This window comes from Corvus moneduloides, chromosome 8 (assembly GCF_009650955.1).
Source record: "Corvus moneduloides isolate bCorMon1 chromosome 8, bCorMon1.pri, whole genome shotgun sequence".
Lineage (NCBI taxonomy): Eukaryota > Metazoa > Chordata > Aves > Passeriformes > Corvidae > Corvus > Corvus moneduloides.
In genome coordinates this window covers 14,852,650-14,878,216 of record NC_045483.1, presented here as the reverse complement: position 1 = coordinate 14,878,216, position 25,567 = coordinate 14,852,650, and the positions used below count along the sequence as shown (strand labels likewise).

The following is a 25,567-nucleotide window of genomic DNA, read 5'->3' as shown; positions in this document are numbered from 1 at the left end:
TATTTTAGTTATTTTTTAAGTACCATATTATTTAGATAATATTCACTTCTAATGAATGGTCACTACTGTCTTCTGGGGGAATGACCAAAAGCAAATCTGTAAGCCCAAAACCTGGCCCACGCCAACAGCTTTGCCTAAACACCACAGAAAGCTGGCTAGTCATCAACCAACGTGACCAGCACAAGGTACTGGAGAAACTGTGTCCTACCTCTAGCCACTTTCGTTGCATTTTCTGCTGCATAACCTTTAACCTGGGCAGCTCAGCTCTACAGCTCAACAGCTACTAAGTGCCTAAACCTGTACTGCACCAGCACATTCTGCTGCTCAGTCTACCAGCACAGTTTTCTGCTGTGCTTTTTCTGGTCCTCATTAATTGGCTTTGTTTGACATCAACAGTTTTCACACAACCAGAAACAGGAAAATCCACAGGTTTCTCCAGGCTGCCCACACATCAGCAGTACTACAGTGCTCACATCTCAGGATACACCATTGACTTCAGTTAATTGGTAGAAAATTCAGTTTGCTACAGTGTACCACAAGCTTCTGGGACAGAAAAAAAAAGCCAGAGGTTGGCATTTTGCTTCTTGTTAATCACTTGATTTACTGTATTGCCAATGGGCTTTTTATTTGAACTGAGTGTGCCTACAGAGTGCGGCACATCCTGCTGACAAAAGTGTGAGTTAGAGCTCTAATATTTGTATACAGTCTCAGTGGGAAAGAAATGTGCATGGAAAGCACAGTGGGGGAAAGCTGGAAGTGAGGACAAAGCAAAGGAACCAATCCAAGAAAAAGGACAGATGAAAATGAGGAAAAACAAATTGAAAAACATTAGTTAAAAATCTGAATTGCTGACAGTGCAAATTACATCTGATGATATTTACTGAACGGAACTGGAGAAAAAGAGCATGATCTGAACCGCTCCAATGGCCAGCTCTGCCAAAAAGGGAGGTGCCAGCACACCAACGCCAGTTTCTGTGTTGCAAAATTTGCTGGCAGTAATGAAACATTTGGTGTAGAAGGTCACAGACGGCACCACGTGCCAAGGAAGTCAAGAATGAATACAGAACTGAGGCCAAGCTTCAGTTTTAATAAAAGCTGTGCCTGGCTCCAATTTCAATGCAATATCAAGAAAATACAGATGCCAACATGTATTAAACACAGCAGAATAAGGTAAGTCTCTTGGGCTTGGGACAAGAAAGCTTTGTATCACATTCATTTATCACTCACTGCAGAAAAAGCAGAGCTTTTGTTTGTGTAATAGCTTCTAATTTCCACCAGCTTCATAATGCTGGCATGGCAAGACATATTCCACACCATTTTATCAGTCCCTTTCACTCTCATACATGCTTTTCAGACAAGAATATCAAGCAGTGGTTTTGTTTTGGTTGGTTTGTTATTTTTTTTTTCTTCCCAGCATCTTATAGTTAAATTATGGGGTTATGTTTCTTTTGTAATGCTAAGTGCTACACCGAAATGGTAGCCACTAACCAAAGAGCAAGATTTCTGATATGTATGCTGTTTTACTTAAAGCTACAAATTCTGTACTGCGTTTTATTCCTGCAAACTTCTGTAAGGCCATCAAAGGAGATAAGCAGAAGTAGTACACAGGATTTACCATAAGTTAGAAGGACAGTGAGCCCAGGCTGTCACAGTCCACTGGTACTGCTGCTTCAGTTACCTGGGTTAGTTTACCTCAGAGAGGTACTCCATATACACAAAATAGAAGATAAAAGTCAGTTCAAATATGCCAAGATGAGCTACAATCATAGCTTTGGATGAGTCTCTGAGACTCACTTGGATTCTATAACTTATCTGCTTTATTTACTTAAAATAATTTACAGCTACATAGAAACTAAGAAAGGCTGAGCTGGGGAAAGTGCAATTAAAATCTAGTCAGTTTTGGCAAATTCAAGTAATATAGGTTCCATCCAGCACTCTGCAGGTGGATGACATTTCCAGCCATGACAAAGTTACTTAACCTGTCTTTGTCCACAGGAGTTTCCTCCAGATTCATATGGCCCAGTAAAACTAAATTACCCTTTTTGCACCGGTTCTAGGGACTGATGTGCCTTGTGAGGGAGCAGTGGAAAAACCCTTTCTTATTTACTGATAGCAGTGATTTACTTGATAGGAAAGTAGAGGCAGTGAGAAACAGAGGTAACAGGTTTCACTTATTTAATAATTGGTTTCATTTCTTTAATAGAAATGTCAAATATTATAACATTTGAATTTGTAAAATGGTAACAGTTACTTGAAAGATTTCCACAATATGAAATTCAAGGTTTTGTTCCAGTCAAACAATTTTAAAAATTGCATTGTCTTACACTGGCATAGAAATTTAGAAGAATAGGTAAATAGTTTTCTCATCACTGATTTCTTTCTTATCAAATAAAACTTCTGCAACTTTTCAATTTCTTATTTTCAAAATTGCCCAGAAACTCTACTTCAGAAGATGAGGAGCATTTGATTACTTGCCATATGCTGAAACTTGAAGACCATGACATATTGACAGCTATGGTATTGGAAGAGTCATCGACACAAATTCATTCCTGGCACCAGTCAGAACCCACTGTTAGAAAGCTAATTTTGATTACTCAAATTACTCTTATGGCAAGTGAACTGGCTGGCTCATGGCTTTGCATACTCATTACAGCTCGCAGTTAATAAAAATGGCTGAGCAGTGGAAAAGTAAAGCACCCAGCTCTACAAAACACAGGTTTGGGCTGGAATGGACCTTTAAATGTCTTCTTGTCCAACTGCCCCCAAAATGAGCAGGGACATCCTCAACTCCCCAGGTTTGCTCAGAGCCCTATCCAACTTGACCTTCATGTCCTCCAGGAGTGTGTGCATCCACCACATCTCTGGGTAGCCCATTGCCAGTGTCTCACCACCTTCATTGTAAAAAACTTCTTCCTTATATTTAACCTAAATAGATCCTCTTTTAGTTTAAAAACCCTTACTCCTAATTCTCTTGCTACAGAGCCTACTAAAAAGTCTGTCCCCATTTTTCTGAAAAACCCTCCCTAGGTACTGAAAGGATGCACTGAGGTCTTGGAGCCTTCACCTCTACAGCTGAGCAACCACAGCCTTTCCTCACAGAAAAGGTGTTCCATGCCTCCAAACATCTTTGCAGCTCTCCTCTAGACCCACTCCAACAGGTCCAACAGGTATAATCAAATATACTGATTAGCTTTATCTAACTGGGAAGTGCAGTGGTAATACTCATCTTTCCAAACATTAAACCTTTTTTATTTTCATGTCATAACTGCACACTCAGAGAGTGGCAGGAAGGTCCCAAGAGTGTCTGTAATTGCCCCTAATTGCCCAGAGTCCAGTAGGCTGCATGACTACTCATCTATGCCAGAAAGTATTAAAAAAAAAAAAAAAAAGTTCATAAAAGAAATGCTGAACGAGCAACAGTTCTGTTGAAGTATTAAATTTTTCCATTCCAAACTCCTTTCAGCCCAGCTGACAGTGTCAGAAGCTCTCAACAGCCATTTTTATACAAACATTAAAGAAAGTGCTGAATGATGAAATGTGCTATAAAAATGTGAAATGCCACTATGGTATACTCCACTTAATTAAAAGAGAGTTTGTCAGGATGGAAGCTTTATAGGGAATTTTCCTATGAGAACAATTAAGATTAATTACAGCAAACTCTAATGAATGTCATTATTGGACAATATTAACATAGGTTTGTTAAAAAGCTTATATAATTTTAGCTAGAGACCACCAGTATTTAAAATTTAACCCTAGTGTTTTAATCTACATGCTACCATATTATAAATAAAGACTATATCTTCAGGGATACTCCATGGGTTGTAGTCAAGGCTGTTTGTTTTACCATTGTTTTGCTCATGAGCAACTGGCTTTTGGATATGGCCAGCTAAGTGTTCAAGGGCAGAAGTCTGAAGATTAAAAAGGCCTCATTTCACTGCTATTTTCGCTCCACCTTGGCTAAATTTTTCTTCAGCTATTTTGCATGCATTTTGGAAGAACAGTCAAAGACAATGCAGAAAACAAGACACAAGCGTACATTAAAAACTTCTAATGCAGTATATAAGAGTAAGCTCTTATATAAGTAAGTATATAAGAGAAAAACAAATTGGGTACATTTAGACCATCTAAATCAGCAAAATTTCAGGGATGAAAATTTCTGTTAAACTGGATTTTCATCTGTGAGCACAGATGCAAGAAAATATGTAGTAGTAAAATTTCATGCTCAAACAAACATTTTAATATTTCTGCTATTTCACATTTATGAGATTTAACTGTTATTAATTTTTTGTCCCCTATCTTGCAGCAGTGTTCTAAACTGCCACTAAAGAGATTAGATAATGTTTAATAGTAAATGTAGGGCAACATATTCCTTCTTCCCCCATTTTGAGACTGATCATATTAGATGAGAAATTCAGAATTTGGAGCCAAAAGGTCCCATTGTTCATTTCATACTACCAAATGATAGTATGGAAACCAGTTTTGATATACAAATGGCCACTTAGCTCTGGCATAAAATGAATCTACCCCATCTATCTTTGAAAGAGCCAAAATACACAGTTATATTATCTGATTTATATACATTCTGTTATTATGCATATTTTTTTATTAAAGAAAATCATGAATTGCTAACATTGTAAAACAAAAGTAATGAGAAGAGGATTTAAATACTGCTAATTGTATCACTATCCATATCTTGAAAAACCTAATCCTGTGAAAGGTTTTTAGTGTGACTATTCCTATTTCAACATAATTAGACCTATTCATGTGATTAGGCACTCCCTGAAGAATTAGAGCTGAAGTCTTGATCCTGCATATTCTGGAAGACAATGCTCTGCATGAATGCAGCAAGCTACCTGTGGACTGCCAAGAAACTGCAGGACTGAAATCTAAATCTGGATAATTAATCCATCATTCTTCATGCTTGAGGTTTTGAGTTTAGTCAGTTACCATATACTGAAAACTCTCACAGTTCAATATTTACACTGAGTTAATGGAGTAAGAATGACTTGTAAATTAAGAAAGAAATGGTTGAAACAATAATCTCAAGCCTGTCCCCAAGTTTAAGTAACAAATGAGACCAAAAAAATGTTTTGTGTACACTGAGAAAAAGAAATGAAGATACTCCTTTTTAATTTTAAGCCAGTATTCTTTCTTGCAATATATTTTACAGAGAAAAGAAAACTTTTAAGAAAAACCTATGTGCAAATATATATATTTGTCATTTTAAGACTTGAATGGCAATGTAGATATTTAATTTTTGGCACCACATAAAAAAAGAAATTTCAAATCTCACTTCTCAACCAACATCCCTAACACAAGATAGTTGACAGTATTCTTAAAGACTCTCACAGATAGAGGCTGAATGCATTAAGTTGATTTCAGCTTAAATTTAAATGTTGAAAAAGTTCTTTCAAAGACAAAATTCCCCAGTATCTGGTTTTTTTTCCTTTTTCAGCATTTAAAAAGTACATCTTTCTTTCAAAGCTCTTACTATTGGACAGTGGATACTGACTTACTCTGCTAGGAGTGATGGGGAAACAATGTGCAATTACATTAGGTAAAATTATAAAGACATTTCAACGAATGCAACATTTAAAACAACACTATTCCATCATTGCTGAAAAAGCATTTAAAGCCACACTGTGTTTTAAGAATCTATGTTGAGGAAAAAGAAAGCTTCTTCAAAAAAATGAAAGTACTTTATAGAGGAAGTATAGAAAACAAAATGTTCTCTTTTTTTCCCAATGGTATTACTCTAATTGATTTAAAATGCCTTGAATGTGTTGAATTTTTTTGCATTTTAGGTAAGACCGCAAAAAAGAAAAAATTACTTATCAAAATAGACTACGGAGCTGCATGTGGCCTGGGAGAAATATGCCCTAATGCTCTCCTGATACTTAAGTATGAGAAATGCAGATTAGAAAATGTGACAGTCGGTAGGTAACGATGAAAGTACTTCCTACCTTTGTATTTAAGAAACTGAATCTAAAAATTGACAAGGAATCTCTAAGAACACAAGTAGAACAAATGCATAAATAATATAAATGTGCTTTCTTCTTTTTTTTTTGCTTTGCACAAGTTTCAGTGTGAACAGGTACTGAGCATCAGAGCAAAAATTGCCTACATTTTAGCCTGACTCTGCTCCTTTGGGGCAACAGATACTCTGATTCTCAATGAAGTGAGGCAAACTACGACAGACAAGGTGCTAGTTAAGTACAAACAATTCCCTAACAACTATATCTCCTCCCTTCCAATAAATTATTCACGTTTTCTATGAAACATTTAAAGAATTTTATTGCAGAATACAGAAGTCAGAAAAGGATTTATCTCCTCGATTTCTACTCCTTCCTTTTAAGTGTCCCTCCTAAGCAGGGAGTCTATCACACCCCAAACCCCACATTTCAATAATATTTTATGAGTCAGAACTTGCTAATTTCACTCATGAGTTAACACTTTAAACTAAGGTAGTTTACAGAGTTCAGAGACTGAGTAATAATTCAAACACTGTTGGACACTCACAACTTGTAGCTGTTATCTTCTTTTCTCATCTCTATTTCCAGTAGGAAGGATTTTTATTCTACTGCAGTGTTAACACTTTTCTCAGTAGACAGCCCCCTGAGGCAAGGCAGAAGCCTCACCATACAGATCCTACACAGACAAAACTTCAGTTCTATTTTGAGTGCTCACTCCTTGTCATCCCCAGTGAAAGTCCTAACTGACTATTAAAGCTTTTAGTAAATTATGAACCAACCCAAAGAATTTCTCACTAAAAGTTCAATGTAAATGCTTACAATTCTATGGGTCATAGCCAACAGATGCACCACCCATGGACAGAAAACATGTTTTGGCATAATACATACTTTCAAAATAATTTACTGTAATAACCCCTGTGTGAAATGCCCTGCAGTTGATTGTCATGAATGTGAAGCATACAGAGCAACAAGAGAATTCAAACCAAGCTTCTGGATACTGAAGCTCTGGATACTCCACCTCTGAAAAACAGGCTCCTGCGACTCGGGAAGCACCCTACCCTCACTTATGGGAGATGAGATGGTACCTAAAACCAGATACTATCTCACCCATGTTAGTACAAGAAAGGAAAACAACTTGGCTGAGATATTTTGTCTTGTAATTTGCCGTTACTCTGTGCTTTGCAAGTTCTGTTTCTACCATGTTTTTCCCTGAGACTGTGTCTTAAATGAATGTATCTAACATTTGTGCTTATAACTATTTCCTTTACCTCTGAAGTTTCTTTGCTGAGGGTGGTATAAGGAGAACATGTATTAATACTAGCTTTGCGAATTGTCTCCATTTGCCCTTGCTGGTTGTAGTTATTGCAACAGCATGGGTTTTTCCAGAGATGTGCAGAGTACAGGTAAAGAAATAATGCTGTATCTTAGAATTTCTTGTAACTCTTTTCCTACAGTCCCGTGTTGAAGCAGCTCAACATGGAAGGTTTTCTCCTGATCCTTATAACACAGATAATAAGGAAGTGGGAAACAGAAACATTTGATGCAGAAGCATAATAAAGAGAGAAGCAATCGATTTGTTTCTTCCAAGGAAAAGAGCTGTGCACAGCTTTACATCAACACAGGAAAAGGGCAAACATGGTTTTGGGGGATTGCATTTAGCCAGTATCTCATAAGGGGTCAGATGCAAAGGGCCAGAGCGAGCTCTGCTAACATGGCCTGAGAGCCATCCAGGATTGTTTAAGATTGCTTTATGGGGCCTTCTGGCAGACTGCCTCACAGCATGGCTCAGAAAGGTAAGGACAACTATAGGAAAGGTAAGGACAAGTACTGGAAAGGTGTCATGCAGCAGAACAAGCTTGCTTGGAAGTGCTGTGATGCAATGATGTGAATGTATGCATAGCAAACCATCTGGTTGAGTAGTGCAAAATTACTTGAAAACAGTGTAGACTCTTCTCCACATTTAGATTTCCTGAGAACTGACAAAATACTACCTCAAGTTCTTTGAACCTTTCTGCTTTATAGGTCCATGTAACAATATCGTGACCAAGATTAGGAGAGTAGACTACAGAAACCTGAAAAGTTACTGACACCAAAAAAGAAAAAAAATTTTACTAACTGCATGAAAAAATGAATAATGATAAAGAATAAAAATGTAATTTATTATGTAGTAATGCAATAAATTAAGTAAAAAAAAATAGATTCCTCAATATCCTTTTATATTTTCTTTTCAAGCAATTTCTTTTTAAATTAAAAGAAGGGAATAAGATGCTCTCAATTACTTATTTATAAACATTAGTACAGCATATGTATATTCAAAAACCAAGATTTTAATTTGTAGGAGATCTGCATGAGGAACAGCATTCTGTCCCAGGAGAATTAGATAATTTTCTTTGTGGTATAAATAAATAATAAATAACAAATGTCTTAAAGCACTATATAAAATGATTTTTATACTTTCACTTTTTAAATAGTTTTTGGTAATATTTAGCAAATATTTTCAGCATTTTAGTCAAAACACTTAAGTGAATATTATTGCTGTTATGTCAACAACTTTCTAACTTTTAAATAAAATCTAATTGGGGCAAAGAAGAAAGTCAGCACTTTCCCAAATACCTGTTTTGATGAGTCAATGCTTTCTAACAGAAAAACACTCCATCAGAGTTATTTGTCAATTGTAATTTGCAGAACAACTGAACTTTTACTTCTTCATGCTGTTCAGTAACATCAATACAGTTTTGAGACTGAGAAGCTAAATTCTCGTATCTCATTCATCAGTATAAATAATCAAATCCCAGCCTTAAGAACAATCTTTCATAATCCCCTTAAGACAAAAACCCTTACAGGTCTCTCCTGAGTGAAGAATTTGGCCTAGAGAATCCATCTCTGCTGATGATGTGTGCCAGGGAAAATCGCAGACTCCTATCAGACCTCAGGTGGAATTTATAGCACTTGTATTCAGGAAAATGCAATTTTCCTCCTAAAAATTGAGTAACTTGTATTTGGAGCCATGGAGAAAGAGTAACAAGGCACTGCACAAAGCCAATTTCACAACCATTTTTCAGAAGGATGCTCTGTCCATACCATTATGAATTCATCACAGTCCCTCCTCATTAAGGCAGAAGACAAGGGCAAAACTATCCTTTGTCATCAAACTAGCTTTTCAGCCTTATTTCCAACATTGTGAAGAATTGCTTTCTAACCAAACATTTCTGACAGTTGGAGAATTTTATTAAAGAAGATTTAAGTAGCTCTTAAAAGCTGTTAGTGAAATATGCAAGCAGAACCCTGGGAATTTTAAAACTGTGCAGTTACTTAGCTCCTAAAAACCCCTAAAGCAGGTTTTTAACTGTTTCCAACAGGCAACTTACTACTTTGGCTATCGTGACTTAGCAGATGCATGAGAAATGCTTGCCAGGAATAAATTCAAAAAATGGGGTTTTTCTCACTTCAACATATAAAATAAATCTAAAAAGCTGATGGCAAACTGCTCCCTGTAGCTGTTCAGAATCCACATAATTTGACTTTTTGGTTCATTCCCTAACTCTTCTGCAAAAATCTCTTCCCATTTCTCTCCTATTGTTATTTTTTTGGCCTTCATTCTTCTTTTTTTTTGCTCATCTTGTGACTGCGATACCTCATGACATCTTTTAGCATGTAGAAGGAAGATCAGTTACTATAAATAGAATTGTCTGACAGTATGGATGGTGTTCACATGAAGGAGTTTTTAATTTTTAAGTCACTCAATATTTTCTTTAAGATATGTTTAATTTATTCAGCCCTGTGCATATTTCAACACTTATTATTTACAAATCACTCTCAATAGCCAGTATTATTTTGGTGCCAGACAGACTTCTATTATGCCTAAGCTCAAATTAACTTACAGAAAATGAAATTGGTAAATGTTCTGGGCACTGTGAGCTACCCAGCAGATACTCTGAGCTCCATGAAATACCTGGCAGACATGACAGAGCTGGTGGCAGGCTCAGCAATTATAACCACTGTAAAACTCTCTGTGGATATTGGAAGCAATTTCAAGCTACTGGAAGTCATTACAACCCTTGTCAAGTGTTCTATGGACATTGTAAATAGGAGTGAGAACTAGATGGGCATTATAACTTCTGTATCAAAGGTGTGACAGGGAGTCCTATTAGGAATTATATTACGAAATTCTGAGAAATTGATTTCATTTCCTCTGTAAAATTCAGAGATTTATATTCACTTGTTACCTGGAAATACCAATTAACAGTCCTTAATCACTCTTCTGATCATTCCAGCACTTTTACAAGAAGTACTTCTCCTGCTGGGAAATGGATCACTATGAAGATGCCCATGCTGGCTCTCTATAAAACGGGACCTTGATATTTGAAGAGTATTGCAGAATTTAAAATGTTTGGTAACACAGGCTACTGGAAATGTCTCATCTTTCGCTCACAAGAGCTCATTCCAGATTTGCCTCCAGACACCTATCTCTGTTTCCTTAACAATTCACCTGATGGACCATCCATAGGTAGTATTCACATCCTTTCACATCTCTTCCAACTTATAAACATACGTATTTGTTGCTAAAACCAATTCTCTATATATCATTCCAGTCAACTTCTGATCTCCCTTCTGCTATGAATGTTTTTGTTAGCGACACACATCATTCTTCTTGTGGTTATTAAGAGAAACGTGTGACTCTCCTTTTGTTTGCAAAAGACATTAGCAAAGTCACAGTCTCAGCCATTTTCTGTCATTCAAGCATGTCAAAGATTCAAAGACTCTGCAATTAATCAACTATGTGTGAAATTAGACTTTTGATTCTGCAACCCACCGGCATCATCTCAAGCAGCGATCTTTTCTCTGCAGTATGATACTTTCAAAAATCTCTGGTTTAGTCTGCTCATTGCTAGACAATGCTCAGTGTAAAATGAGTTTTCTGTACTCATTCATATTTTTTTTGCTTTCTCCCTTACACTATATCCTTCATGTTTGTTATGGTGGAAAATCTCCAAAAAACGTTTCACTTCTAGATCTTCAAATACAGAATTCACCTAACTGAAGCTCACTGGAAGAATCCTATTCACCCCCAGGAAGCAGTGCTAAAATGTATACTTACAGGTTGATAAAACTAAAAAATACAAGAATGACGTTTGACATTGATGTCACACTGTCAGATATATAACTTGAATGAAACATTCTATAAATTCCTGTAGGAATCCTCAGTTTCATGAAGTATACAATGTAGAACTAGCATCATAGTTAAATGTTTTATGTCATAATTGCATGTAACTGAATACATTGCAGGACAGTGGTGTTCTTGACATATGAAATAAGAAATTTCTATTTTTTTTCCATTCTCTTTCATTCTTAGGTGTATCTTCTGTGTCACATACCTGTCAGATTTATTAATTTTTTTTTTTTTTTTTTTTTTTTTTTTGCATCATGTCTATTTTTTTAATATTTTCTCTGGATTCCACTTCAATTTGTAGTGCTAAATGAGAGTACAACTCACCACATATCAGCTGGTTTTCCTTCAGGTTATAAAGTGACAGTCCATGTAAAGCACTGGGGTAAGCACAAACTGTTTCCTCCGCTATTCGGACTGAAGCATTTCTGGCCCATTGCAAGACCCATTTTAGGTTACAGTCACAAATGAGTGAATCAGTGTTGAAATGTCTACAAAGGCAAAGAATGACCATAATTGGTACACATGCAGTCTTCATGAATATACTTTCTTCTGCTAGATTCAAATTATCTAATTCCAAAGAGAATTCTAGATAGATGCACAACTATGGATGTATGAATACAAAGATATTCTGAGACAGCCACTACACATTGTCCCACTGTTAATAACTTTCCTAATATTATGCAAAAATTCTGGATTTGGTTACAGAGCAGCATCACTGACTACTGAAATAATTCTGAGTCTGTGTTATTGCAGAAAATCATACTATAACATACTTCCAATTACTAAAAACCCCTCTCAGTAGAAACATTCAGTATACACTTTTAAATCTCAGGCAGGTACAATTAATATCAATAAATGGGAATTTTTATTGTAATTGCAAGAAAAATATTTAACATTACTGGTTTTGTGCAATTAGAGGCACAATATGATGTAATGCAGGAAACCATGGAAAGGTATAGGATAATAAAGTATAAAGAAAATAAAAGGGATGCTAGTCAGGAGAGCTAGACTGGGCTAGTCAGGAATGGGGTTGAGTTGTCAGTGCCAGCCATTTCCCTGAACAGGTAAAGATGGCAGCTCATCAGCAGTGAGCCAGACATGGATAAAAAAATAATGCAGATTTTATTTCTGGAATGCATCTCTAGTAACAATCATGTTTGAATTCATATTCAGCTCTGCTATGTTTATTCTAATGCCTTTCTGAAGTATTTCAGATTTACAAACAAAAGGAATGATACTCACAGGGCTTTCAGAGCTAGCAGCTCAGAAAAAAGTCCATTCATGAGACTTGAAAAAATATTCCCTGATAAATTCCTGGGGGGAAAAAAAGCAATTTACCATTGGTTACAACAAATACGAGAAGAAAAGAAAATTGTTATAGAGTATAATTTTCCCAATGCTAATTAAGAAGTTTTGCTTTCTTGACAAGAGTAAAAACATATTTATATTTGGTACATTGCTTTTTGGTCTTAGTAAGTTACAGCACTTTTTTACATCAAATCACACACTTTTACTTGTTTTATTTTCACAGCAGATATACATACACATAAAGAGGAACACTTCTACATATTTAAAAGAAAGGAATTTGTGAAGAGAATATTCTAGAATGTGAGTGAAAATATTAATAAAATAATTAGTCAGTGAGACTTATGTTGTATTTTTATTGTATACATAGAATGTCACTTCAAGTTAAAGAAACAAAAACAGTGTCTTAATTTAGTAATGTTCCAAAGAATTCAAGTAATTCCTTGAAATAGTAATGAGTTTTCAAAGTGACTACACAAATACTTTTATTACAAAGGACTTTAAACACACCAATTTTTCCCATCCTTAAATTAAGGACATTTCCATTTTAATTACTGCTCTACTATTTCTTGTCTTGATGGCTGAATGGCTCAGGCTGAGTACTTGCAAATAGAGGCAATTCGCTTTCACACACTTTAACAGTACTTCTCTGCCAGTGCCTTAGTAGTACAAAAATTAAATGATTAATTGTAAAGTAATAATGTCTTTTTCTATATCCATAAACTTAAAAATTAGTGCATATCCAAGATGAATGTTTCAGAGCATATGAACTGCCTACTTTTGAAATATTGATATATGTTCCTTTCTGCCCAGTGCCTGAAGACTACGTTTGAATTCAAGGTTGGTTACAAAAACTCAGTTATCAGGAAAATGTCAGAGCTCTTCACTGGAGATATGTTGTAGATATAGGGGGAAAAAAAAGTAGACTGGCAAAGCAAATGGTTTTATTACTTTTTCCTTAAAAAAGATGTTGTCAATGTACTCAAGAAAGAAGAGAAAATGTTGCTAATTATATTATAAATTAGTTTAAGACACTCTTGAAGCAATAACTAATCTCATTTTTGCATACAACTGAACACTTCAAAATTTCTTAGTAGTTTAAAGCAAAATTCTGGTAATAGAGTATAAAAATAAACTGAATCAGCAACATAAAGTGAAATTATTAAGTGACGATGAGATGTGTTGATATAACTGAACTGATTTTTAAGATTTTATTTAACAGTGCACCTTTATACAGTTGTGGTGCAAAGCTCTTGGAAGAATTCTCAAGTACCTAAGTGTGGATATGTCCAAAAGTGGAAATGAATGTTTGCTTGTAGATACATATTTCTCCACCTTTAATATTTTGGATTTGTCAATGGGGAACTAAAAATAATGAGCATTTCACAGACTCATTTAACCTCTTTAGTTAAAATTAGATGGACCTACCCATGTGTTCTTTGGACGTAAGGCCTGACAAGGCATGTGCTGAAGCAGCTCAGTCAACTGAGACATTAAAAAGACTAAAGAAACTGGTAACACTGAAATTTACACTGAAGTAAATCAGAAGTGGTTCCAGTAATATGAAAGAAGTTACAGCAGCATAAACTTACTGACAGAGGACAGTCAGTAAGTCCTGAACTGAAGGATGGGGAAAGCAATCTGCCCAGTCCTGTTCTTTGCCTTGCCCTGCTGCAGTACAGAAAGTTTTCCAATCTGATGCAAATCCCAGCCTCTCCCTTAAACAGCTTGCCAGGCTTCATATGGCAAAACAAACAGATCACTGAGGCTGAAGTTTGGTAATTCCATTTGGACCAAAGGAAAGCTTTATGTCTAGTCAATATTTTAGGAAATGGGGACAAACTGTAAGTCATTTGCACAGTGTACACAGCGGGGTTCAGCAGACGTACCTAAGCACCTGCCAGAGGTGCCCATTTGGTGGGTACTGCACCCATGAGCTTTTATGTCCTATCAAATTCACCAAGATATCTAGCCAGAACTGACCTACACTGCACTAACCTAAACATTCCTGACTTGCACTCCATTTACAGAAGATTGTAGAATTCCTATAGCATTCCTTTTTACCAAGTGCTGGAATAATTGAGTTCCTGACAGTGACATCAGCAGAAGGCCAGCTACTCAACTTTTCATATTGTTCTGGCAATGACCTGGTTTGAAGTTTCCATATCACTACTCATAATTAGCAGACTAGGATCATCTTCACAGGGCTGTGTAAGTCAAAAAGCAACACATTTCTATGTCCAAGAAACATAATTACAATATTTGGATATCTAACAGTGGAAATAGATTGTTCTTTAACAAAAATTTCAGAAATCTTCTCAAATCACTCAAATAACTCATGTATTTCTGAGCTGATGCAGCACTCTGTAAATACCTGGTTCTTTAGTGCACATAATTTACATAATATATTATAATATTTTCAAATGTATAGTGTTGTGAAATTCCTCCATTTCAGATATCCTAAAAGCCCACTTTAGCTTGATTTAAAAGGACATCTGTTCTAAAAACATCTGTAACACTTAGTTTGCAAACATTTGAAACGTAACAAATTAATGCACTCCAAAGCTGATAGCACTTACTATGCCATTAACTCACTCCATTAACAGAAGGCTGGGCTTCCAGTTTTATCAGAGGTAAAACATTTCAGTCTTACTTATAAAGTCCTACACACAGTTTTTTCATATACCAATACTTGTGCTTTTAGAGAAATTAATAAAGCATTTTTGCCAAAAGTTTTAACATAAATGACAAATGCCACAAAACAGTCAAAAAGAGTTACGTGTGTCAAAGTATCATTTGAGGCAGAATATAGATAGAAGCAGAAGTATATGAATATGAAGAATGCTTCCCTCTTAAGAGCAGCATTAAAAAGCAAATTTGAATGCAGATTGATCTGTGCAAAAAAAAAAAGTGGGATAAGAGGTTTAAAAAAATGACAACAAATACAGAGAGGGCAGGTTACATTGAGTATTTTCTTATTTGCTGAAATGTTGCTGAAATGGGGTCTGTTTGAATTGTGTTAGTGTGTTTTTATTTGATTTCTGGCACCATACAAAATGATCAGTTGGTGCAGTGACATCAAGAAAGTTACACAAGAATTTGCAGTAGAATATTAACACAAAGCTAACTGCTGCTGATGATTCAGAGGCAGGATGAAGAGTAAATCAGATACAGTTTAATCAAACAATTGGAAGCAATGATAAAGTTCGGGTTTGAACTTCCAAAGGGAAGACCCAGCAGTAGCTGCTTCTTAGAACAGATTTCAGGCCACAACGTTTTGAAACCTGAAAAGCTGAATTATGAGGGACTAAATAAATGTAGTCTGGTACATCAGCACAGGGGCACCGTCCCAGTATTCACAGCTCTTAATATTTAGACTAAATATAAACAGAATTAATGTAGATAGCAGCTCTATTACCTAGCAGAAATATATTTGCATACATAATTCTGGAACAAAGCACTGAAACATTGGGTCCAAAGGAGATTTGGAAGATTTGTTGCATTCAATTATGTCACTCCTAGTTAGAATACATGCACCTCATCACAGCATAAACACAGCCAAAAGGTAATATATAAGTCAAAAGAGGTAAAATAGTATCTTAGAAGACGTAATAAATCTACTCTCATAGAGAAGCACTGCCAGCTGCATCTCTCATATGACATGAAAGCATTTTGAAATCATTTGACAGAGTAAAAAACCATCAAATCCAAAAAGGTGTAAAAATTAAATCAATCTCAAGGGACATAATCACAAGTCACTGGCTGCAGTAATTTCAGAGGCTGTATGAAATTTTAGGTTTCATTAGTAACTTTGAATTCAATTTCTGTTCCCTGACATACATGCCCTGACTGCAATGGAGTAAAAGTCTTCTCTACGTTGTCAAGAGAACTTACAATTTTTTGTGGTTTCTGTATGTCTGCATGTTTAAAAAAACAATACAAGATGATACTTTTAATTCATTTTTTTCTTAATTCAAGAATTCCGTAGCTTGTCCTGTTCTAAAATAGACTGCACAAAACCACCAAGCCCTCTGAAGAGTGTCTGCATTACCCCTGAAAGCCCAGGCAGCCCTCATCCTTTTAGTGAAGTATTTGAACATACCTTTACCCTTCTCAGTTTAGATTTACGCATCACATCACTGGGCCAAACCACAACTGTGTCAGTTTGGGCCCATAGCTGATTTTTCAGCTCTAACTCCATCTTTTTTCAAATTGAATTAGATTTACAAGATTGAGTGAAACACACTGTGTTATTTTGTTTCACCTGGTATTTGTGCTTGTAAGCAGTACAAGAAAATCCCATATTTTTATTTCACAGAAGGCACATGAAAAGATTTATGTCCTTTGCTCCTTCCAGTGGACTCACGGCTCTCCCTACTGGTTTTGATAACAGCCTGCAGAGATGCTTCTGCACTTCATCTCTGCTAACATAACACGGGAGAGCTCTAATTACCAAATCAACAACTCCATAAATCAACACATACGTTGGATCTTTATATTGCTCCTTGAGTAAATAGCTACGAAACCAGTTCCATGTTTAAGAACTTGTCATCTTTTCCTTGTTACAAACACTGATGTTCTGCTAAGTAAATGCTTCTCCATAACCTTCCCAGAGAACAGCTTTCTCATACCCCTCAAATGGCAAGTAAACACAATTCAGAGGTATCAGCAGCAACAGAAAGGTGACCTGTTGTCTTTTAAACATGTTTAAAAAGTATGATTCTTCATGAACTTCCAAGGGGAACAAAGCTACAGAGTGTTAGAAAAGTACCAGGCAGCATGAGCCTGCAGTCCACTAACAATGACCAGTTCTTACAGCAGAGACAAATTGAGATCCCAGTTCAAATAATTGCTATCAGCATTATGACATTATACAAGATTTCTGAGATCGAGGAACATGTGATAGATACTCTGAATGGCAGGGGACAGTTCCTCTTGACTGCGATTGTGGCTGTATTTCTTCACAAAATAATCACTGACCCAACAAGAGCAGTGGTACTCTTGACTTTGGTTTGGTAAAGAGGACAATCCCTGCAAGGCAGCTGTAGCTTTTGACATAGCAGTCGTGAACTGATTCATGTGAGATGAAAGGAAAATGTAGACTAAACTATTAATAAGCCTCTGATTTCCAAAGGACAGACTTTTGAAATACTGCTACTACTACTAAAACAAATGAAGTAATTAATAAAGCACTAGGCCACATAGACTAGAATGCAGGATGGATCTATTTATTAGGTCAGTGGTAGGAAGGCAATTTAAAAGCCAAATAAGAAAAATGGAAGATAGACTAAATGGATTAACAACCAAATCTTAAATCTTGAAAAAAATACTTCAAATTTTTAAAAGATAAAATAACTAGAGAGATGATAACAGGAAAAGCTTAACAAAGTGACAGGAAGAACTTAAGTTAAAATTTGGAAAGTATGCTAAGACATGGTGCAAAAGATACTTCAACAATACTATTCTAATATAACTAAGAGATTAATAAAGAGTAGGTATTATACCAGCCTAAATATATCACATTACTATGATTTTCTCTTCTGTTCAGTCAGGTTGGTCATTTGGATTATATGTATTTATGGGAGAAGCACACACTAAATTCTGGAAAGTGTATTTCCCAAGACCACCTCCAGTATGACTACTGATCTGCAGAACTAGCTAAAATCAAAAGAATACCCAGGCAATTAGGGGCCTGCAAGATTAATTCCACTCATACAAAAACATAAATATAAATGTTAATGATTTTCTCCTCTTTATGTAGCATCATGCTAGATGTGTATGAAAACCAAGAAATAATTTATCTTGTTTAGAGAATTAGTGATCTCTTTATATGATTACATAATACACCGTCTACAGCTGGATATTGATTTTCTACCAATTTCTGATTTGCCAACAATTTTTTTCCATTTTTTCTTTCTTTCAAAACTCGCTTATAAAATACCAAGAGACTAAGAGACTAAGAAGTCTCCAGTTACCAGAATAATAATTTTTTTCACTGATGTGTGGACATCACATCCACGAAAGCATGAAGAACCTGGTGTTAAGTGCATTTACTGTAAAACAGAGTAAGATAATGGACAAGATGGAAGGGAGGGGAATAAGACATTACTGATGCTCTGCAGCAACGGTCTTCTGAGTGACTGCATTTAGAGCTTTCAACAATGGCTCTGCCTCACAGAATTAAGAGAACGTGAACATGAAATCTGGTAATAACAAAACCAAGATTTGGTCAATGTTAAGAGAACAATAAGAGATGAACCTTCTTAAAGATGAAAGGACTGGTAATTTCATTAAATAACATTATTCAAAGCAAAAAATGTTACTAGACTGTCACTTGGGAGCTACACTTAGGAAATGTCTAACTCAAATTTCTGCTATAAACTGGGGAAACAGAAGGAAAACAATACAGGAACCTATGGATCTACACCCACTTCAAAATGAAAGCTAGACCCACAAGAAAAGTGGATGCAAGAAAATAGTGTTAATGACTGTGTAGAGGGAACTGGTGAGTCTTTCCCTGATCCTCATAGCTCAGAAAAAATTTGCAAATGCTGGGACAGGTACTCAGGCTACCAGAAAGAGTAAGGATATGGCAAATCTGTACAAAAAGAAACGGTAAAGGTGTGGTTTGATCAGCCCAGTAACCATGGGCAGTCAGCCTGCACACTGTGACTTTTCCCAACATCTCCGGCATCACTGAAGGATGTAGAGCTATACTGCCACATTCTTTCCTGGGCTCCAGAGAAAAGGGATAGTACAGCCAAACACTGTCACAGACCAACTGCTGTGCACTCACTGGGAATGAATTTCTGTTCTTTTCCACCAAATGACTGATGTTCTGTATTGAGCTTCTAATTCACTTTTAAGATGGGGGTCTTATAGATTTGCGAATGGAACTTTCAGATCTTTCTGAGAGAGCATGGATTTGAACAGTTTCTATTGAGTCTGTTCCTAGCATCTAGGAACACACTCCACTTAATAACGTGACTTCACCATTTTGAATTAAACTTACCTTCCAAGGCAATGTGGCTTTATAGTCACAGTCGTGTTCATTGTGCACAAAAAAGCAGACACAGAAACCCTCAATAGGTGAGTTGGGCTTGCCTGATTTGGCACTCATCATCTGAGATGAGTAGAAAGAGGGGCAGTGTGCACCTGTTCATCACATGCTCTCATGGCTCTTCCCATCGTCTATTCCCATTTTTTTTCATCAGAGAAGACTTGGCATGGTTACTCTCATTAATGTGATCAGTAAGTGTGCCAATTTCAGCCTTTTATCTGGTGTTATCTTGACCTCATGGCATATCTTTCTAGAAAGATTTCCCTGTTTGTCCAAGGAAATGCTGTAACTGGCTGGAGAGGATGAAAATAAAGTATGAGATTTGTCACACACTATGGTGCAGTATAGGAATTTATTTCTCATTCAGGAATGAAGACAGATCTGAATGAAGATACAGAGCCCTCCTGGGCCCAGACAAATGTCCATTTAAACCAGGATTCTTCCTAAGACTTGTCTCTTTCCCAGCCAGGAAATTTGCAGCCAACTTACTTGAATTGTTTCTTAGACATGCAAACAGAAATTCATTCAAACAGAAACACCATGTTTTGCCTCTTTTTAATGTGAAAATGAAATTTAGTTCTGTGCAGTTCTGATAAGATTTTACGATTGAAATAGAGAAAACATATTTAAAATATCAATTCATCACAATCGAAGGCTCAGGAGAGGGGCCTTTTAGTAGAAAACTGAAAACTTTCATACAATGTAATTTTCTTGCCATCTATAATCAGGTCAGTCATGTGACAGTTTAGATTTCTTCTGTTTAAAACAAAACTGGTGTTATACTCACAGTTTGTGAAGATTGTTAAGTCCAACAAACATTTCTGGTGTTAGGCAACCAATTCTGTTATTTGAAAGATCCCTGAAAAAAACCAAAAATCCCATGAAACATTGAGTCTGTCTTATTTATATACATACCTACATAATCACACAAAGCATCTTAATTTTTAATACTTAAGGAGTCAGAGACAAATGAGAAATAAAACCTTTTCCCATAATGTAATGTAACCAAATTAAATAAACAACTTCTATATTAACATTATTGAGCAATATTCCACAAATCATACTGTGACTTCTAACTGCATTAAAATGGGATTTTATATATATGTCGCCAATAAAAGCAAAATAATATTACAAATATACAGATTTTCTTGATCTGAGTTATTAGCACCTGAGGTTTTTTTTACTTACGAAGAATATTATGCATTTTGTTCCATGCAATATTCAGCCAAAACTGAATTTTCTTTTACTGTTTACTAATGTTTCATCTCATTAACAGCATCCTTTCTTGCTGAAACCACAGAAACCAGAAGGCAATTAATTTTTGAGCTAGTGAGGTCAGTTTTGATAAGCACTTGGCAGGCTCTTTTAAGAGCAATACTGTGGTTTCCAAGAGCACAAACAGTAAAAGGCATTATATTCCATAACTTTTGCCTGCAGAAAGTGAAGAAATGTTTTCTGTATAAGCCATACATGCAATACAGTGTACAAGATGCTTACAGGAAGGAGACAAAGACAGGTTTAAACAATTATATTGTGGTAAAAACATGAATAATGCTCCTTGGTAGATTCTGAATTAGAGTTGGATTTTTATGTATTAGGTTTTCAACCTTGACCCAAATTTTCCTTCTTACCAAGTACATTTTTTTAAAATAGTTGCAATTATCTAAGGATTTTAAGTGATCGTGCAGCCAAAAAAAATGTTAAAATCAATCTGAATTTATTTTTTGTTTTAGAATTAGAGATAGTTTTCTGATTCCTTTACTACATTGTGCAGATTCCGTATTTTTCTACTGATACATGAGAAGACTAAAGCAATCAAATGGAAGACTAAAGGTTGCAGTTTGACAAATCCAGTTACTGCTTTCATGGGAACACATCCAATTAGCTGGAAAATGAAGGCAATCTCTTTGGAGTTCACTAGGAAGTTGTCTTCTATCAGACAAAGAATATATTGTTGTGCAAGTATATGATGAAATATCACATTAGAATGAAAGTATTACTTAAATGCTTGTCAAGCATATTAAGTAGGGAACAGCTGAGATAATAGTGAGGATACAATATAGTACAATAATTTCATATCAGCATTATTCTTTACATTCTCCTAATAAAAGCTACATAGGAAATCTAAAAATGCAGGTTTAAAACAAATACATATATATATGCATCTATATATCTATATATCTATATATTAGAAGACATAAAAAAGAACCTACCCAGAATTCTTGGTTGGGTAATGCTTTGCTTTTGTCTAGGCAAAGTCTGAACATGTACGGAAGAATTGCATCACAACGTGGGGCATAATTTGGGTAGCAAAAGTAGATTTTGTCTATACTAATCAATACAAGTGCATATTTCTCTAAGTGTGGCACAGAGCAAAACAGTATTTTTATCAAAGTTTACTTCAATAAGTGTTATAAGAAGATATATGGCAGTGGCTGAAATCTCTGTATTGTAAAACATGTTTTCTAAAAAAAATTAGCAAAAAGAAAAGGCAACTCGCTACACTTTCCTCCAGATTAATACATGTTACATTAAACACAAATCAGTTCATGATGTACAAAGCTGGTGCTCCTTTTCAGGAGTAAGACGTTTAACTTACTAATGCTGACTTGTAAAGTTGATGTTAGAGAAAATAACTCTCCTGTGTTGAATAACCTAATGCCATAATTTTAGTGCTTCACAAATTTTCAATTTCCATTAATTTTGGCTATACCCTTGAAATAATTCAGTTTGTCATTCAAATACAAGTGATAACAGTTCTCTAAATCATTCTCAGAAACCATTCTGACAGCCTGTGGCTTGCCTGTCTGACTTGCCATAGCCGTTTCTCTTGCAGTTGCCCACATTACATCATCTTCTGCTTTACTCAGCGTCATTTCTATTTTACACAGGAAATAAAAAGATGCGAATGTATAGTCTTAAAGTAATAACTGTCTTCAGTATTCAACAGGAGTTTACACTATTTATTCCTTTTGCTCTACTGTCTCATTCCCAAGTTGCACACTGAAGGAAGGAAGATATTTACTTGTTTACCATGGAACTACACAGATTTGTGCCAAATGTGGCAGTCCAGCAATTAAACAATTCTCTGTCTCCAGATTGTGCCCAGTGTTCCTTGTTCATATCAGCAACAGGGTTTTTGTGAGATTTGGCATGACAAAACTCAACACTGCCAGTTCTACTGTGCTGAAGAGTCTTTTCTTCTCTCTTTTCCAGTGCCTGATGAGTTCCTCTCCCTTGACTCATCTCTCCTGGCTGACCTAAAGGCTCCACCTGTGCAGTCTGTGGATGTGCAGCCCATGACTTGCACAGGTTTCCTGGTTTTCCCACAAGAGGTCAGAGTTGTGTTATTAGAGTGCATGGCCAAAGCAACAATTAGCGCTCATTTTTATCATTGTACTGTGTACTGTCATCCCTGTACACAGAGCCAGCAAGAAAGCTTCAACCCTAAAGCTTTTATTTGTATTAAAAATGTGTATGCTACTCTAACTTCATCATTATTATGTAATTGGTTTTCTACCCAAACACACTAAACCTGAGGGGCTGGTGTTAGAAAACACAGCTACAGTATTATCAGAGATAGAAACATGGTGCAGTGCTCCCGGCACACAGCGGTTCGGGAATTTAACCACACAGCAGAAAAGCAGAGGAGCCGTCAATTTCTTTTTCTGTGGATTTGCATTCATTCTCATCTAAATCTTCCCATCCCACTACAATAATCCCTGCTTTCTCATAGGTTTTCCCTTTAAACATAAGACAGCATACATGATGGCTAGGAAAATGCCTGGCATGTGCTGATGGCCTAGTTAGTCAGTGCACGGACACTTGGAAGCTGTCACTTGGAAAATTATAATTAAAAAAGGGTTCATCTCACTTTTCCTTAGGCTGAGTACAACTAAGGAGGGTCTGTAGTCCTTGTTAGTTTAAAGAAAAATGCCCAGCTGTAGAATCCTTGTAACTTAGGTATTTTTACCCTGTAAAATGTAGTTTAAAAATCAGCCAGTGCTTCCAAAAGTATTACCAGAACATTTTTCCGAGAGAGGAATGCAAGAATGATGGACATGGAATATACTGTGTAAGCTCTTGTTTCCTTAGAAAACCATGATGAAAATAAAAGATATCAAGCAGAGTCAAGGTGGGTGGTATGGAAAATGGTAGACGAATTCCACAGTATGATAAAGTTTCCTTTCTAATACTGTATTTTATAGATCTGACTTATGATAAAAATAAAGTAGACCTTATGTAACAAAAAACCCCTAGTGTAGCACAAACCATTGTCCCCACACATCTAAGCTCCTTAGTGTTATTTCTGGTTAATGTCTACAGTGATATTATATCATCTGCTTAGTCATTAATTAGGCATGTTTTTTACCTTTGCAGGTGTACTTGTTAGGACACTTATTGGAGAGCAAACTGATGATTTTAAATGGAGAAAGGTAAAAAAGAAAAGGAAATGGAAGAAAGAAGGGAAAGAAGAAGAAAAAGCATGGTAAATGTAAAAAGCAGAGTGTGTGATTTTCTGTTTTACAGGCAGTGCCCTTATTTGATTATTGCTTGGTGGCATATTTGAGTTGCCCAAGGAAAGAAATGTCGATACAAACACAATTTTCAGAATAATTCAAATGGAATTAATACTTACAGGCGCTTCAGTTCTGAAAGTCCATAGAAGGCCCCTGGCTCAATTGTGCTGATCAAATTATTCTTCAGATCTCTAGAGAGGCATAATAGGAGGAGCGGTTAATTACCATTTTACCTACTTTACCACTGTTATACATGAGGAGTGTGAAATGCAATGCAATTCTAACCTTTATCTGTCTTAGCTAAAACTAAGGATTTCTTTTAAATAGTAGCATCAAAAACATTACATCATCTGCAGTTTATAAAAACATCTTTTTCCAAGATTAGATGCTTTAAAAAAATCCACTTGTTTTAATTCTTCTTCTCCTATTTATACTTTTCAAAACAAGCTTACCAGCCATTCTTGCCCCAGGAAAAAATGTTTTAATCAATGAGTCAATGAAATAATTAGTCAGCAAAGCAAGAGCCTTTTAGCTTGCTTATTCATTGTGCTGTGCACTTTACACTTAATAAATTTCTCATTTCCACCTAATGTAGGCGAAGCAGTTGGCATGTGAGACAGACAGGTCAGGTTTCTGTTCTGAAATACAGGCAGTTTCTCGTATTTGGCAGATCGGTGCTTCATTTTGCACTTGCTGACAAGCCAGAGGATTGGCTGTTTTACAGATAAAGAATATTTCACTGGCATTAGTAATCTGGTCTGCTCTTGACACAGTGCTTGGAGCCATGACACTGCTCTCAGCTCAGTCCCCACAGATTTACTACTGAACTGTCTCAAAGACTTTTGTGATGTGAACCCCAAGCAAGTGCCTTCAGTGCAACTAGATAAGCAGGCCTAGGAGACAAATGCTGTAAATTCTTGCAGGCAGTATTCATCTTCTGACAATTTGCAATTCATGGGGAGCAACTGGTGCTCACTAGTTTCGGTGCTGTTTCTCGGGCTGGCCACTTCCAAGAATCACAGCACATACACTGCTCAGCTCTGCTGAAGTACAGATGGATCAACAGCCACAGGAATAATCTTATTTAAGACTTTTTATTTTACTGCAGATAAAGTGCACACTAGCTGAAAACTTGAGTCCACTACCTGTGATTGGCCTGAACAGGGCAAGATTATATCCCAAATGTTTATTTCACAGTAGGATATATTTTATTTTCCAAGTCAAAATCATAAATAAATATTTCTGTACTTTTCTAGTCATTTTTGCAGATCTCTTGAATACAGTTCCAAAAATTTGTGTCTCACACCCATTTCATTACAGCAATGACGTCAATGAGTGATTTGTCCCTAACTAAGTTCTGAGTTAGGACTCTTTAACAGTCAAGTTTAGCTTTCAGCTTGCCACATGCAACTCTAAAAGTCTTTAAGAAGTAGATTTATCTTTCTTTGTCTTAATTTCCTCAAGAAGTTGTGACCATTTCTTTAACTGTGAATTTTCCAAACCTTCTCACAAATAAAACTGTATAAACAAAACTTCTGCA

The 25,567-nt window shown here is 36.0% G+C and overlaps 1 protein-coding gene and 1 long non-coding RNA gene across 2 annotated transcripts in view; one reads left to right on the top strand and one right to left on the bottom strand.

Annotated features, from left to right (window-relative positions):
• ADGRA1 (adhesion G protein-coupled receptor A1) overlaps nucleotides 1-25,567 on the bottom strand; it is a 263,104-nt gene that overhangs the window by 138,463 nt on the left and 99,074 nt on the right. Inside the window, exons 3-6 of the mRNA XM_032116446.1 lie at nucleotides 24,147-24,218; nucleotides 20,295-20,366; nucleotides 12,385-12,456; nucleotides 11,467-11,630 (exon numbers count right to left, since the gene is read on the bottom strand). Coding sequence (XP_031972337.1) covers nucleotides 11,467-11,630; nucleotides 12,385-12,456; nucleotides 20,295-20,366; nucleotides 24,147-24,218 — 380 coding nt within the window. The remainder of the gene's footprint in view (nucleotides 1-11,466; nucleotides 11,631-12,384; nucleotides 12,457-20,294; nucleotides 20,367-24,146; nucleotides 24,219-25,567) is intronic.
• Nucleotides 1,048-25,567, top strand: LOC116447336. Its single transcript, XR_004241560.1, has 4 exons — nucleotides 1,048-1,170; nucleotides 3,028-3,167; nucleotides 22,724-22,842; nucleotides 23,888-25,567. It is a non-coding gene; the product is annotated as an uncharacterized LOC116447336 (long non-coding RNA).